Source organism: Chlorocebus sabaeus, chromosome 24, assembly GCF_047675955.1.
Source record: "Chlorocebus sabaeus isolate Y175 chromosome 24, mChlSab1.0.hap1, whole genome shotgun sequence".
Taxonomy (NCBI): Eukaryota; Metazoa; Chordata; class Mammalia; order Primates; family Cercopithecidae; genus Chlorocebus; species Chlorocebus sabaeus.
Window position 1 is genome coordinate 44881127 of NC_132927.1, and position 12269 is coordinate 44893395.

The following is a 12269-nucleotide window of genomic DNA, read 5'->3' on the forward strand; positions in this document are numbered from 1 at the left end:
GCAGAAGAAAATGGGTCAAATGTAAGACCCTTTCCAGCCTGGCCCCAACTTTCCCTGACAGCCTCATCTCCTCTCTGCAGCAGTGTTCCCCAGATATGCCACCTGTGTCCATGCTTCTGGGCCAATGTGGATGAGGTGCTTACTTGCCTGCAATGCTGGTCTCCTGTCACCATCTTCCTTTAACACTGGACTCCACTGTCCCCAACTCTGACAGGACCCAGAGGCAGTGACTCCTTGGTGCTCCCATGGCCTGATACCTCTGTCTGAGCACTTGCCGTATGGCTGTGATGCTCCTGGTGTGTCTGCCTGGCTTTTTCACTGAGATGCTTATGCAGCAAGGCAGGGACAGGGTCTTCTCCAGCCAGTGGCCTGGCCCATTGCCTTCTGGCACATGGCAGGACCATATGCAGTGAATGAATGAATTCCATTAAGAACATTCGTGAGTCACAGGAGGAGGTCAAAATATCAACATTAACAGGAGCTTGGAAGAAGTTGATTTCCACCCTCATGAATGACTTCAAGGGTTTAGGTGCTTGAGTGAATGACAGTTCCATCAACAGACTACAACTTTCTGCCCTGGTTAACGCAGGGTATCTGCATGTCCCCAGTTCTCCCTAGGGGCAGTTTTATCTTTGAAGTTCCAAATCTTCTCTGTTCTAGAAGCACAAAACTACAGGTTCTCTCTCAACTCTTCAAATGAAGTTGGAACAAATAGAATGGGGACATGAACTTTTTTCCCCATAACTTCAATAAACAACAGTTTTAGCCCAGTAGGTTTTATGCAAGCCTTCCATCTTTTTCTAGGTATCTTGACACTTGTATTCTTTTTCTTCTTGCAGCCTGTGGAAATTCCTAGAGACAGAGAAACGTGCAAACCTGTTCATCTTGCTGAGAAAAATCCACTTTACCACCACAGAAACAAAATATTGGGAAAGAGTCTTGTGGTGAGACACCCATTGTTGTCTGGTAAAACATTTGGTTGCTACTGTGTAGACTCAGCTTTAGTCATGGAATTCTGGAGGATGTGTCTCAGAAGTGGGATCAAGAACAAGCTCACAGTAATCTGCACCACAAGCTGATTTGATACCATGGCACTGACAATGGGCACACAGGTCTACCAGGAAGGGAACGGGAAATGGGAACGAGAGCAGGGGTTGGGCTGTGTTCGTGGAACACACAGTTTTTTTTTTTTCAAACTTTCTCTTTCTAAAACATTTCATTTTTATGGAGGTGAAATTTATATAAGATGAAATTAACCGTTTTAAAGTAAACAATTCCGTGGCAACTAGATATCATGATGTGCAACCAGCATCTCTGTCTACTTCCAAATGTTTTCATCACCCCAAAAGCAAGACCCATAACCGCTATGCAAGCGTTCCCATCTCCCCTCCTCCAAGCTCCTGGAAACCCACCAACCTACTGTGTCGCTATGGATTTACCTATTCTGGATATTTCATATCAATGGAATCATATAGTATGTGACCTTTTGTGTCTGTCTTCTTTCACTAGTGTGTTTTCAAGCTTCCTCCATGGTGTAGCATGCACCAGTACTTCATTCCTTTTTATGGCGGAATAATACTCCATTGTCAGGATATACTGCACTTTGCTCATTCATTCATCCATCAGTGGTCATTTGGGCTGGTTCCACCCTTCAACTATTGTGAATATTGTGCTGCTATGAACTTGCATACACATGTATTTATTTGAATACCTATTTTCAGTTTTTTTAAGGTATGTACCTAAGAGTGGATTTACTAGTCATATGGTGATTCTATGTTTAACTTTTTGAAGAACTGCAATTCTGTTCTCCACATGGCTGAACCATTTTGTATTTCCATCAGCAAATATAGGAGCACAGGTCAGATTTTTTGGGAGTCACATTTTAAAGTGGCACAAGACCCTTCTAGAGGGCTCTGTTCCATGCACACAAAACTCGTAGTCTCCACTTGAAGACACAAATTTTGCACAAACATGCAGGCAGAGAAAGGAGAGAAAGTGGACCCTCAGCAGACAAGCTGAAAGATCGTTCAGAGAAGCAATGGGCTTCACCCATCGTCTTGCTGCACTCTTCATAGCTAAGCAAGGGGCAGACTGGAGATTCCACTGGCTACTTTGTCTTATTTTCACTTCTTTCCAGTTAGTCCCCACTACTCTACCCTTTCCACAGGACTGTAGGGTTATGGTGACTTTCCTGCACCTAGCCAGGTTCCAGTGGTGGGGGACTCTGTGAATATATGATCTAGTGTTCAGAGCTCCCAGATTTGTGCAGACTGAACTCTACACATGCTACTTGTCAACATCTGTGAGCCAGAAATAGGAGGAACACCTTTAAAAAGAAACCTACAAACACAAAGTGATTCATAGACACTGTTGAAGGAAAAAGCAGGGCCACCACCAGAGCCCCATGCAATTAGACTCATCAGAGGGAAAGGGCATAAGACTGGCTTTTTTCTTAAAGCCACCTGGAAGGAGCTGAGACCTATACTAAATTTATATACAAGTATTATTTGATTGAAGAACAAAAAACACATTGTATTATGATCTGTCTTCCCTTGCAGTCTGATAGCTTAACTGTCCACAAATTTTGGAGGAAAGGCCTTCCTGACAGGGGACTGGGAACCCCTGGGCAATGTCTTTCCTATGAGACATGGATGTTTATGGTTGAATAAGGGGCTGAAGGAGGAAATAGACAACAGGGGTCAGAGAGTGAGGCCAGAGGAGGCCTTTGAGAAAAGAGAGGAGTTATGCCCCCTTTTCAGTGAGTGTGGGGCCTCTGGAGGTTGGCAAGAAGAGGAGAAGGTGAAGGTTTTGAGCACTGAGAGAATGATGTTTCTGATGGGCTTTGCCAGAAGGGGGCTCATCACATGTGAGTTTTTGCACTCATAAGCCTAAGGAGCACAATGGGTTTTTTTTTGTTTTTTGTTTTTTTAAAACAGAGCCTTGATCTGTCACCCAGGCTGGAGTGCAGTGGTGCGATCTTGGCTCACTGCAAGCTCTGCCTCCTGGGTTCACGCCATTCTCCTGCCTCAGCCTCCCGAGTAGCTGGGACTACAGGCGCCCGCCACCACGCCCAGCTAATTTTTTGTATTTTTAGTAGAGACGGGGTTTCACCATGTTAGCCAGGATGGTCTCGATCTCCTGACCTCATGATCCATCTGCCTCGGCCTCCCAAAGGGCTGGGATTACAGGCGTGAGCCACCGCGCCCAGCCCACAGTGGGTTTTGAAATCCCAACATATCCAACTAAGAACAGGAAGCCCTGGGACTCAGCACAGACTTGAGTCCCCCATTGGATGCAGTAGGTGCCTGTTTCTCACTAAGTGGAAAGAACTTGTTTTCACTCCCTGCCAATGAGTAAAGAATGAAGAGCTAGATTTTTCCGTGAAGGTGGTGGATCATGACCCCTCCTTGAGGCTACGCAGAGAAGCAGTGATGTTACCATGGAGAGGAGTGAGCCCCTCACCCACCCAGATGAGAGGTCTTATCCTGACTTTTTAGTCACAATCCAATGAGATATTTTGCAGGGTTAGTGGATGCAGTAGGTTAAATGGTGGCTCCAAAAGAGATACGTCCATGTCCCTACCCCTAGAACATGTAAATATGGCCTGATTTGTACAAAGGGTCTTTGCAGAGGTAATTAAGGATGTTGCGATGAGATCATCCTGGACTACCCAGGTGGGTCCTAAATCTAATGACAAGGGTCCCGATAAGAGACACAGAGGGGGAAAGTCACAAGGAGGAGGGGGCAGTGTGACCATGGAGGCAGAGACTGGAGTTAGGCAGCCCCAAGCCAAGGCACACCTGGAGCCACTGGAAGCTGGAAGAGGCGAGGAAGAGGTCTCCCTGAGAGCCTTCAGAGGGAGCCTGGCCCTGCAGACACCTTGATGTGGGGCTTCTGGCTGCCAGGACTGTAGAGAATACATTTCTGTGGTTTTAGGCCACTCTGTTCGTGACACTTTGTTGCTGCAGCCCTAGAAAACTAATGCAGTGGGGTCGTCCAGAGAGATGAAATGACTGGAGAGAGAGAGAGAGAATGTGGTTGTCTAGAAAACTGAGTTCAGCCCCTGGACTTGCTGCTGGGGTCTGAGGTGAACTTTCCTAAACATTGTGCTGTGGAGTCTCTTTCCTCTTGCGTTCCTCATACGTTAACTTCTCATGGCAGAGATTGGGGCTCATGGTTCACCTGAGGACACTACTAAGGACCAGGGAGGTTTTATCAGATCCTCACATCTATTTGAAATAGTGGCAATAATAATGACTGCGCTCTATAGAATGCTTAACATGTGTTAGATAAGTCACATACATTATCTCATATAATCCTCAAAACAATCCTATGTGGTTGCTATTCTCATCCCCATCTTACAGATGAGGAAACTGAGGCTCTGGGAGGTCATGTAATCTGCTCAAGGTCATTTAGCAAATGCTGGTGGAGCCAGACCTTGACCCCAGGTTTGCCTGTGCTTGAGCCACAGCATTACAAAAGGCTCAAGCCCCAAAGAGGTAGTCGGGCACATCCTGTAGCACCCAGCTGTCGGATGAGAAAGGATGTATTTATTTATGTATGTCTTTTAATAGCAGCACTGGCATTAGAGTTTCTTTGTCAGTGAGGGTTGGAGTGATGGGTTGATTGAGATGAAGGTTGCTGAGATGACCTGGTGGGTCCTGCTACCAGCAGATGGATGTCAAAACATTTGCATTGAGGGGGAGATAAAGTCAAAACTGGGACGAATCAACTTTCTCTCAGCTCCAGGGCTCTGAGGTCCTTTCTTGGCTCTCAGCCCTGTCGGGAAAAGAGGAGAACCCCCTGCCACATGGTCTCTCTGGTGTGAGAAGCTGACAGTCCACTGCTGAGCTTTCCCTGCTTTGCCACAAACAGAGGGCACCTCCCCACACAACTTCCTCTCCTGCTGGAATGGGAAGAGAGGACACTGGCTATTAAGAAAAGCTCTGATGAGCTCCTGTCCTGGGGCAAACTCTGTTTCTGGAGTCCCCTCTTATAGGGCTAAACCCAGGTGGGCTCTGACTGTTGGGGGTCCCCGTGCCTCTCACAGTCATGTTTTCAGAGTTTTGGGAGATCTGGGTTGGTTTCCTTCTTGCCATGGTTCATGCTGGGGTGTGGCCAGCATGGCAGCGTCTCCCCTGCCCTCCCAGATTTCAGGTTAGAGGGAGTTCAGTTTCAGAGAGACAATCCACAGGCCTGCAGATTTCCTCCCATGCAGACCTCAGTGCAAGATAAAGTCAGGCAAGGCTGTGCCACAGCACAACAGCATAATAAATCCCCCTCTGGCCTCCTCCCAGACTTATTGTTCTATTGCAGTTGTTTTGAGTATGATCAAAAGGAAGGAAGAGACTGTGCTATCAGACTGAGGAAGAAGGATGCTCTCCTGACCGCTCCTGTTGCCCTTGGCCACCCTTATTTTAAATATGAGGAAACCAAAGGGCAACGTGCAGCCTAACCCCATCCACATCATGAGGAGCGACGAGCTGCAGCCCAGGCCCCATGGACCTTTGGTGAGGCAGCAACCCCTGTGCAAACTCACTGACAGCTACCTTGAATGTCCAGCCCTGTCCTTTTACACACCATGGGGGGCTGGAAGGCCCAAGCACAGGGTCGGTGGCACTTTGGGGCCGGGGCCGGAGCCGGAAGTAGGCCCTGGAGCAGCTAAGGTAGCTGTTGTTAACCCTTTGGACTGAGAACTAAGGCTGTAAGGCCACAACTGTTGGAAATAATGGGCCAGAACAGGAACTCCCCAAGCTCAGCTGGCTTGGTGCCCACTTCTCCAGATAGTGAGTGGCTCAAGTTCTTTGGAAATGTTGTCAATGTCAGGGCTTTGGCCTTGCCTATGTCCAGCCCAGGTTCGGGCACAGGCGTGGGGTGGGGTGTGACATCGGCCACCACCGCTGGATTCCTGCAAGGAACTAGAGCAGAAAGCAGCGACTTGCCTTAGGCTTCAAAGGTAGAAAAGGCGGGGCTGAGTGTTCCTCTTCACAGACTTGTAGGCTCACACAGTCCTCTGCCCTCACGGAGGGACATCTGCCCTGCCCAACGCCCAGATGCTGATTCGCCAGGTGCCTGGCTGCCGCAGCCTGGTCACCTTTGTCTGGGCTGGAAGGCCACGTCTGAGCCATCAAAGGAGCCTCAATGGGAGAGGACGTCAATGTGCTTCCTCAACCAGAAAGGTGGTTTGAGTTTGGCCAAAGCAGCCCAACCAAATAAGTAAAAAGCCTGTCAATGGAAAGATGGGGGCTGCTGGGAGATCACACGACAACAAAATGAGAACCATTATCAGTCTCATCCCAGCCTGAAGGAGGGAGAGCCTTTGAAGCCACAGACAGGCTGAACAGAACTTTCCACCTGAGAGACGCTGGAGATGGGAGGTCAGGCTGCACTCAGCCCCCACGAAAACTGATCAAAGCCTGCTGCAGAAGGGAGGGGGCGCACAGCTGCAGCTCCAACTCCCCCCACGGGCCGCCCGGGACTTTCTGAAGGCAACGGGGCTGACTTTGCAGGGGCCTGTGGGAAAACCCAACACAGATGCACATTGCAGCCAAACCCCCGAGCACTGCTGGGAGAGGGAAAAATAAACCCCTCAATAGTCCTGAAAAGAAAAGGGAGGGAATCAAAGCACACAAAAAATGCAAAGACCACCCACCTGATGAGCGCCTACCTTTCGGAAACAAATAACTCCTGGTTTCCAAGGCGCACTTCTAAAAGAACAGACGGACTGAACACTCTGCCTCAAAGCTGCGTGCACCAGGGGATTTGTGGGAAGCCATGGCCCCTTCTAAGCGTTGGAAGCTTAATTTAAAGTGTCTTGGCCTCTGCGGTGCCTATTCAAGGGCTCCCTTGCATCCGCTCTCCTCCCTGGGACCCGGGAGACAAGAATCCTCATTTAGAAAAGGACAGGATCCTGTGTGAACTCCTTTTTCGTGGTTCTCTCGGACAGGACAGCCATATCTGCCAGGGAACATTCTAGGGGGCATCTTTCAGGCTAGATCCAGGGTGATATGGGCCCCTGCGAGGACACCTTGGAAGGCTGTGTTGGTTCTGCCTGGACTGGTCCCCCTGGGACAGCCTCAGCCTACCCTGCCTGGCCTCACCGCTCCTCCCTCTGGCCTGAAGCCTCCTTTGGAGGACTGACACTTCATGGAGACTGCAGTTTGATCTTTTCTGAAGTGGAGACAACAAAGCAAAGCCACTTCCACTGCGTGGTCTCTCAAAAGAATAGGAAAGCTCTTCTCTCCTCCTTGGGAATGGGTTTGAAGGGAGGGTGGAGTGTGCAACAATGGGGAGGCCGTGCAGGTATTTTGGTGGAGGAGGGTGTGTATGGAGGAAATGAGCTGCCCAGAAGCACAGGGGAAATTGACATGAGAACATTTCAGAAGCACTGGTTTAACCGGCTGACATTCTTTCCAAAATGGATGGACAAGCCTTTAGGAGTAGACAGAGGGCCTCAGGGAGGAGAAACAGAGCTGAGGAAGAGGCATCTCCCTTCCCCCTCCTCTGGAGGCTGATGCTAGAAAGAAGGCAGCAAGGCTTCACCAACCGTCTACCCACCACTCACTAGATTTCTATCTTTTTATTACCTTACCCTGGGAGATAAATGGGGTTATCTCCATTTTACAGGTGACAAACAGATTCAGAGAGGTGAGGAGAGGCTCTCCAAGGACTCCTATGGAAGTGTCAGCTGGAATTCAACCCTCAGGCAGCCTGGCTCCAAAGTTCACAACCTTTCCTACTCATTTCAGCCCTGCCCTGCCTCTCAGGGCTAAGAAGATGTGAGTAGATGTTCCCTAAGTATGTATTAAATTGAACTGAACTCAGCAGCTGAACACACACAGGCCTCTTCCACCCTGACCAAGAGGATTCCTTTGAGGGTCTGGGGTATGGAAAGAAATTCTCTGAGGCGCTAAATAAAATCCTGCTCTGAGGTACAAGGAGGACTTTTTTGAAATTAATAGCTAATAAAGTTTATTCAGACCCCAAAAGGAAAAACGGAAAGGAATTGGAACCATTTTAAAAACAGAGTCGGTAGATAATAAAACTTCACGCTGGTGTTGTTGTCTTTCATCAAGAAGCACAAAGTGCTCACAGGCTTTAATTACATCTTCATCCCTACGGCCCCTTCTGAAGTTGGTAGATGCACGTTAATAGTACCTTTCGTTTTAGGCATGGACACATTCCGGACCAGAAGCTTTAGCAATTCTCCCCAAGGCAAGCGGAGTGCAGAGCTGGATCGGGGCGCAGTGACTCTCCACACCGGCACTCCATGCCACCTCCGGTTGTATTTCCTCACTCCGCAGCTGAAACCAAGGACTTCATTGATGTATTTAGGGGGAGGGGGGTCTGAAGGTCTAGGAAAGAAGGTGGGCAGAACCAAGGAATTAGGCCTCCATTTTGGCCTGCACACCATATAAATCCCCTCTTTGTTCACCCATACATACATTCTTTAATTTAGGCATGTGTTCATTTGTGTACATCAATGAGTTTGCTCACAGTCACAAGGGTGCCGAAGCCTGAGCTGGACCACTCACTTTACGTAATGCCACAGCAGACATTCAGTGCCTCTGATCATGAAGACTGGAGAAAGGTGTCTGGGCTGGGCCCGTCCTTGATGCTCGGGAGGGAAACTCTCCCAGTGGACCCTGGGGTTGGGATGTAGAGGCTAAGACAGCTAGAGATGGGAAAGGGAACTTAAACTGCAAGGGAGTAATCCTTTTTTTTTTTTTTTTTTTTGCTAGTTCATTTCCAATCATTCATTTCCTGACTTAAAAAGTAATTAATAGTAGCAATCGCATATGGCTTTTTAATGGCTCTCCATTGCCAAATACTATTTAAGCACAAATTTCTTCACTAGACACTGGAGCCCAGTGTCCACACTTGATGGTGTGGCTCCATCTGGGACCCCAGTCTCATTTCTTGTTCTTAATTTCTGCACAGTTATTCCTAATTTGTGAACTGCAGACCAGCAAAAGGCCAGGGCATTTCAGCAAGGGGTCCATAACTCTTAATACCACACCAAACATGGGCAGCAGCTGAAATCCATAATATGTAAAACTCAGGCAAATTTGAAAGGCTGTCAAGTTCCTAGCAGCTCTTTGTCATTACGTGTTTTCTTGGGTACAAAGTTTAACACTGTTACAAGAAGGGGCCTGCATTGTGATAACGGTTTTCAACCTGGGATCCAAGGAACCCTTCAGAGATACCCTGAAGTATAGATGGGGGAGCACAAGGATGGAGCAGGAGCAGATGGAGATACCCCATCCCCGCACACACACAGCTAACTCATCCGTGTAACCAGAGAGAGACTGTTTTCATCAGTTTTGTACACTGGGCTTTCTAGTAAGATTTTATTTGAAGAAAGGACTCCGCCACAGAGGTGAGTGGGGTAGAGTTTGCAAGCAATGGCTACAGACGAAGTACATGTATTTCTAGCCAGTCCCTTGCACAGTTCAGTGGGGCACAGTGAGAAATCTGTCAGTTGCCCTTCTGTCCAGATCCACACAGTAAGAACTCTGGGTTTGTTAGTGTCTTAGATGCATGAAGTCCCATCTGACTCTTAGAAATAGCAAATGAGCTTGTAGATTAGCCAATCTTTTTTTTTTTTTTTTTTCTGAGATAGAGTCTCGCTCTGTCACCCAGGCTGGAGGGCAGTGGCATGAACTCGGCTCTCTGCAACCTCTAGCTCCCTGGTTCAAGCAATTCCCCTGCCTCAACCTCCCTAGTAGCTGGGATTACAGGCACGCACCACCATGCCTGGCTAATTTTTTTGTATTTTTAATAGAGATGGGGTTTCACCATGTTGGCCAGATTGGTCTCGAACTCCCAACCTCAGGAGATCCGCCCGCCTCAGTCTCCCAAAGTGCTGGGATTACAGGCGTGAGCCACCACGCCCAGCCAGATTAACCAATCATTGTCAATGCAAAGACAGTATCCACTTTGCATATGTACTGCTGAGGGAATCATTAGAACATTCACTGCTGCTGAGGGTCAGGTGGGGAATTCTGTCTATACCAGCTTTTCTCGTGGGCCAAAATTCCTAGAGGGATAGTGGCCACTTGGGGTCCATTTTTATCTCCTTCAGTTTCTACCTGAATTTGTCTTTGCTTATGTGGCTGGGGCCTGCCACTCAGGCTTTCAGGACACAGTGTGCCCCCAGGCAGCCCTGGCCTAGAACAATTGTAGTAATAAGAGATGACAAAGCAGGACCTTGAGACAGAACTTCCAGAAATTCTTTGGCTGAGCCTCCGTCCTCCCAGCCAGGTTTCAGACAGGGCGACACATAAAGAAATCTCCGAACAATCCAGAGCAGTGCACGTTAGAGAGCGAAGCTCAGGCAGGAGATGGGAAGGAATGCCTTTGTCTCTGCTTTCCACACTGCCACCCATAGCTCCTTCTCAAAAGCCACCTCTCCAACACTCAGGCTCGGGGTAAATGCTACAAAACGGGGTGGAAACCTCTCATGACCTCCTTTCTGTTGCATGAACGCCTGTTAAAGGCGAAGGAAAACAATGGCAAACAGACCCAGGCCTGTCACAGCTGTGCTGGGGCCAGCTGGGATGTGGCTGTGTGTGCGCGTGCATGTGTGTGTGCACGCTGGTGCACACGTGGGGATATAAATATCCTTGGCTCCCCAGCTCCTGTGTGCTGGATCGTGCTGAGTGGGCACAAAGTTCTGCGTGTGTCTGAGGCGGGGAGGGGCAGCACCAGCACGCCTAGGCACTCTTGTTTATACATGGAAAGGCAGGTGGGGAGACAAAGGAGAAGTTTTGGGAACGGCTGTGTGCCCGTGTATGTATGGGCAAATCTCACTGTTGATGTGTCTTGGGGAAAATTGAGGGAAATTCTGTGCTTAGGTATGTGTGCACGCATGGCAGGTGCCCACACTCAAGTGTGCAGAGGGGGAAGCTGAAAGAAAGTTTCGAGATTCTGTGAACATTCTCAGTTAGAAAAAAATTTGGCAACTCCCCATACCACAGGTGGGTACACAGTCAATGCTTGTGAAGTTCATTTCCTGTACTAGTTACCAGCCCTTGTTTATACAGGACACAAGATGTGATCGGTAGCAAAAGCTCTAGGTCTCCGGGGTGAATTGCGGGAGAGTGTGTAGGTGGAGAGGGTCGGGAGGGAGTGTGGGCATCACTGCCCAGGTCCCCTTGAAGTACAAAGGAAATCAATTTTCAACATTAATCCATAATTCCACCCATATATGTTCAGAGGGAAGAGAAAGCAGACTTCTAATTTTAGAATGACACCCTCCTTCAGTTGCTCCAGTGCTGTTTTAGCACCCAGTCTGCTCAGGCCAGTGGCAGCTCGGGTGTCCTCATGTGTGTTTATGGATTTGAAATGCATCTGGCTTGTTCTGCTTTGAGCTTTAGTTTGTGAGCCCAGCCCCAGGAAGTGTTTATGAGCTTTTTCACTTTGCTTTATTCTGGCTCAGCTTTGTTTGGTAGCACAGAAGGGTAGAGTTTGACATAAATACTGTGTTCTTTGTGTGAGGGCTTCAGATTGCAGAGGGTCCTGGGACTGGCATTCCATAGGAAAGCTGAGGAGTTTGACCCACCCCGTGATCACACACCTGTAAGCGAACATTCTGCACACCTCAATATGGGAAGAAACCGAACTCTGTAAACAAACTCCTGGGCACGTGACCTCCTCCGAGTCTACTTGCCAGTTCGTTCATCCAAGTGGTGACCAGCTCACGATAGACACTCAGTGACTGCTAATTAACTCAGTGACTGCTAATTAACCATGGAATATTCCATTCCACTGCATGACCAAAGTGCCAGCGTCACTCCTCAGCATAGCTCAGGACCTTGTCCAATCAGCTGTCCCGAACACCCACTTCGGTCCACGGTTCACATTCATGTCATAGTCCTGAGCCCCTGCTCTTCCGCCAGTCTCGACCCAAGGAAGCAGTGGCAGAAATCTCCTGGCTGTTGGGTTCCATGGAGCAGAGAGCCTGAACCCACCCGGAAACCAAGTCTAGACAAAACAGAGCTTTGAGGTTTACACCCACAACCTTTGTGCCGTCAGAAGCAGAGGGTGCCAGGGGATCCACTGGAGGCTCCCTGGGAAGCAGAAGCCAGAGGTGCCGTGCTATTTCTCCATCTGGCCAAGGGCTTAACCCTGCTGAAGACTATTTCTGAGCAGAGTCCCCATGATGAGGGGACCCAAAGATGCTAATGGGGTTGTTTCCCAGGCTTTGTTCTGGTCCAGTGCAGGGCTCCGGTTGTTGATGGTGATGGAAGTTTGCTTTATACTTGGTC

General features: G+C 48.7%; 1 protein-coding gene across 7 annotated transcripts in view; it reads left to right on the forward strand.

The window, feature by feature from the left end:
• The window catches only part of RAD51B (RAD51 paralog B), a 775981-nt gene that overhangs the window by 653425 nt on the left and 110287 nt on the right, over positions 1-12269 (forward strand). For 2 of the 7 annotated variants that reach the window (XR_012090986.1, XR_012090988.1), the window contains exon 11: positions 840-944. The exons of 2 other annotated variants lie outside the window; for them this stretch is intronic. Coding sequence is in view for 2 of the 5 variants with exons in the window: in XM_073011102.1 (XP_072867203.1) it covers positions 7627-7772 (146 nt within the window). In the remaining 3 variants the exon portion in view is untranslated. Of the gene's footprint in view, positions 1-839; positions 7029-7626; positions 8699-12269 lie in introns of those variants that run through there. 3 more of the 7 variants (XR_012090987.1, XM_073011102.1, XM_007987088.3) reach the window with 3 other exon arrangements.